Here is a 4,233-nt window from a genome sequence, read left to right as displayed (position 1 = left end):
CCAACACAGAGTCAAGACCAACACAGAGTCAAGACCAACAGAGTCAAGACCAACACAGAGTCAAGACCAACACAGAACAGAGTCAAGACCAACACAGAGTCAAGACTAACACAGAGCCAAGACCAACACAGAGTCAAGACCAACACAGAGTCAAGACCAACACAGGTCAAGACCAACACAGAGTCAAGACTAACACAGAGTCAAGACCAACACAGAGTCAAGACCAACACAGAGTCAAGACTAACACAGAGTCAAGACCAACACAGAGTCAGACCAACACAGAGTCAAGACAAGTCAAGACCAACACAGAGTCAAGACAAACAAACCAACACAGAGTCAAGACTAACACAGAGTCAAGACCAACACAGAGTCCAAGACCAACACAAGTCAAGAATAACACAGAGTCAAGACCAACACAGAGTCAAGACCAACACAGAGTCAAGACCAACACAGAGTCAAGACCAACACAGAGTCAAGACAACACAGAGTCAAGACTAACACAGAGTCAAGACCAACACAGAGTCAAGACCAACACAGAGTCAAGACCAACACAGATCAAGACCAACATAGAGTCAGAAACAAGAGTCAGACCAACACCGAGTCAAGACCAACATAGAGTCAAGACCAACACAGAGTCAAGACCAACACAGAGTCAAGACTAACCAGAGTCAAGACCAACACCAGAGTCAAGACCAACACCGAGTCAAGACCAACACAGAGTCAAGACCCACACAGAGTCAAGAACCTAACACAGAGTCAAGACCAACACAGAGTCAAGACCAACACCGAGTCAAGACCAACACAGAGTCAAGACCACACAGAGTCAAGACTAACACAGTCAAGACCAACACAGAGTCAAGACCACCAAGAGTCAAGACAACACAAGTCAAGACTAACACCGAGTCCAAAACCAACACCGAGTCAAGACCAACACAGAGTCCAAGACCCACACAGAGTCAAGACCAACACCAGTCAAGACCAACACAAGTCAAGACCAACAAAAGTCAAGACCAACACAGAGTCAAGACCACACAAGAGTCAAGACTAACACAGAGTCAAGACCAACACAGGTCAAGACCAACACCAGGTCAAGACCAACACAGAGTCAAGACCAACACAGAGTCAAGACTAACACAGGTCAAGACCAACACAGAGTCAAGACCACACAGAGTCAAGACCAACACAGAGTCAAGACTAACACCAGAGTCAAGACCAACACAGAGTCAAGACCAACACAGAGTCAAGACTAACACAGAGTCAAGACCAACACAGAGTCAAGACCAACACAGAGTCAAGACAACACAGAGTCAAGACTAACACAGAGTCATTCTACACTTGCTGTTTCGTTCCTGTCTCAATTATGTTCTTATCTGTAATGAACTACGAGGGTGTTGTTTTTTCACATTAACGACCTAAATATCCCTCCACTTCCCTCTACACCCTCTTCCTCCCTCTACCGTCCCTCCACCACCTCTACCGTCCCTCCACCACCCTCTACCGTCCCTCCACCTCCTCCACGTCTCTCCCCTCTACAGTCCCTCCACCACCCTCTACCGTACCTCTTCCTCCCTCACCGTCCCTCCCCACCTCTCGTCCCTCCACCACCCTCCGTCCCACCACCCACCGTCCCTCCACCCCCCCTCCCTCCCCGTCTCCCACCCTCTCCCGTCCCTCCCATCCCCACCGTCCCTCCCTCCCTCCACCACCCCCACCGTCCTCCACCACCCTCCCGTCCCTCCCACCGTCTACCTCCCCACCACCCCATTGTCCCTCTACCGTCCCTCCACCACCCTCTACCGTCCCTCCACCTCCGTCTACCGTCCCTCCACCTACCCTCACCTGCTAACAGACCTTGGTTGGGTTACCGTCCAAGTTCATCTCACTTCACAGCGGGTGTAAGAGTCAAGTTACCGTCTTCCCCGCCAATCGCTTTGTAATTCTTCCATTTCCTCATATATTGTTAAGATCGCTCACGTCTACTGAATATAAACCAACGCATTTCCTTTAATCTACTTCCACTTGTAAACTTTCCTAAAGATATTTCATATATTTTAACGTATTTATGCTAAGATGAAAATAAAATTCCGCCCAATTTTGTATTCACTTGAATTTATAATGAATTGGTAACATAGAGTGTTTAACAACTAATGAGCTTAAACGCTGATTTTTATCCTACATTTTATTTAAACTTTATGAAGCGGTTTTTTTTTTTACATATAAAACTATCCAGAAATGGGCCAACTTTTGAGTCTGATGACGTAACAACATAGCGACTTATTGTTTCCTATTGCTCCTTTTATAGCTTAAGAAGCTCTCTAAATATTGTTTATTGTTTAATACTGCGAAAAACAACACAAATAAACAAAAATAATACTTATATTCATAATTTCCAAAACAGGACAAAGCAACTGAGGGTCTGGGCTCCAACACGAGTTATTAAACAAAGTGTTATACCCAAGAGGAGGATTCTTAAAGACAGGTAAGCAATCACCCAGAAGTGACCCACAAGAGCAACTTCGTCTACCTAACAGAGAGCTGACAACGAATTAACACGGCGGCCATTGTATAGTGACAAGTTAACTCTGAAACACGACCTTGAATATCACAGATGATGATGAAAATGAAGATGATGATAGTGATGAAGATGATAGTGATGATGATGATGATGATGATGAAATAAAGTGGTCAAATGACTGACTTTGCCATGGGAGGAGAGGAATGAAAGGAAGGAAGGAATAAAAACGGGAAGTAAAGCAGTAAGGAGTAACAATAGGTGGGCTCTTACTCCTTACTCCCACCTGCTATTACTCCCTACTACTGAAATTCGCTTTAAATCCCCCCAAAAAAAAAATGAAATCTTCAGCTGCGAGGAATATGGTGAACTTAAGGTAATGGAATGGTAAGGGCAAAAATGGGTGTTTCTCATTGGAGGAGGCCCTTACATCCCTGGCTTCTGATTGGCTCCAGGTTTGTGTTGTCTTTCTGGTTGGAAGAGGAAGAGGAGGAGGAGGAGGAGGAGGAGGAGGAGGAGGAGGAGGAAGAGGAAGAGGGAGGGGCCGTCACTTATTCACCTGCTCAACAATAAGACTCGTTAAGTGTGAGTGCTGGGCAGATTGGTCCTCTTGCATCATTACTTATACTTTTTGACACAATATGACCCTCTCTTCTTCTATCCTCCTTCTCCTCTAACTCCTATTCTATCCTATTTATCTTCTCTTGTCTCCCCCTCCTTCTTTTTCTTTATCTCTTGTAATTCCTTCTATCTCCGAATGTTCTTTTCTTTCTCTTCCTCTTCCTTCCCCCCCCCCTGCTTCTCCTTCATTATTCCCTAGCATATCTTCCATACTTGGCATTTCCTCTCTCTCTCTCTCTCTCTCCATCCGTACACTTAATCTTAACTATTTTCTCTATCTTACTTTCTCTCCCAAACTGTCTCTCAATTACACCTTTATATTCTCTCTGTTTCACCCTTTCTCTTTCTTTCTTTATCTGTATAGTTAATTATCTTTCTTTCTTTCTTTCTTTCTTTCTTTCGCCCGCTTTTTATTTCATTGAATAGAACTCATCTTACTTCTGTCTATCAATCTGTCTGTCTGTCTGTTGTCTCTATCTCTCTTTGTATCTGTCTATTAATTTGTCTGCTTCTCTGTCTGTATCCCCATGTCTGTCTATCTATCTGTCTGTCTGCTGGCTACCTCTCTTTCTGTCTGCCTATCTGTCTTGAGTTCTATATCTCTTTCTATATGTCTACTGTCTTTGCCTCTATCTCCCTTCTGTCTGTCTGTCTCTTTATCTCTGCCTATCAAACATGTCTCTACTTTCTCACCATCTGTTTGAGAGAGAGAGAGAGAGAGAGAGAGAGAGAGAGAGAAAGAGAGATGTGGCTGGACAGAGGCAGGAGACTGAGAGAAGCCACAGGTCAGAGAATAGGATGGGCGACGCGAGCAATACTGTGCTGTACGAGCCTAATGTAGTTTAGTCCGCCAGCACTCAGAGGATACCTGCAACTGAGAGACTTTCACACAAGAGTTCATAATATTCAATAGCTGGGCTCCTCCAGTCGCTTTAATTGGAACAGATATCTTGAAGAACATGATATCAATAACTCTGATTTACTTACACAATATAGTACAGGTGAGTCTATCTACACACGGTATGTTTGTTTACAGGTGTGTGTGTGTGTGTGTGTGTGTGTGTGTGTGTGTGTGTGTGTGTCTACCTAGCATTACTAAA

General features: G+C 44.4%; 1 protein-coding gene across 1 annotated transcript; it reads left to right on the top strand.

The window, feature by feature from the left end:
* Nucleotides 1–58: 58 nt before the first annotated feature.
* Nucleotides 59–1,317, top strand: LOC121860267 (putative uncharacterized protein DDB_G0290521; the record flags this gene model as incomplete). The annotated part of the gene is made up of 2 exons (XM_042357344.1): nucleotides 59–584; nucleotides 685–1,317. Coding segments are annotated over 2 exons (1,159 nt in total), but the record flags the coding sequence as incomplete, so codon positions are not given.
* Between the last annotated feature and the right edge of the window lie 2,916 nt (nucleotides 1,318–4,233).

This window comes from Homarus americanus, unplaced genomic scaffold (genome assembly GCF_018991925.1).
Source record: "Homarus americanus isolate GMGI-L3 unplaced genomic scaffold, GMGI_Hamer_2.0 scaffold7782, whole genome shotgun sequence".
Classification (NCBI taxonomy): domain Eukaryota; kingdom Metazoa; phylum Arthropoda; class Malacostraca; order Decapoda; family Nephropidae; genus Homarus; species Homarus americanus.
The sequence above is the reverse complement of the archived record's forward strand: the minus strand, read 5'-3'. Positions and strand labels throughout refer to the sequence as shown.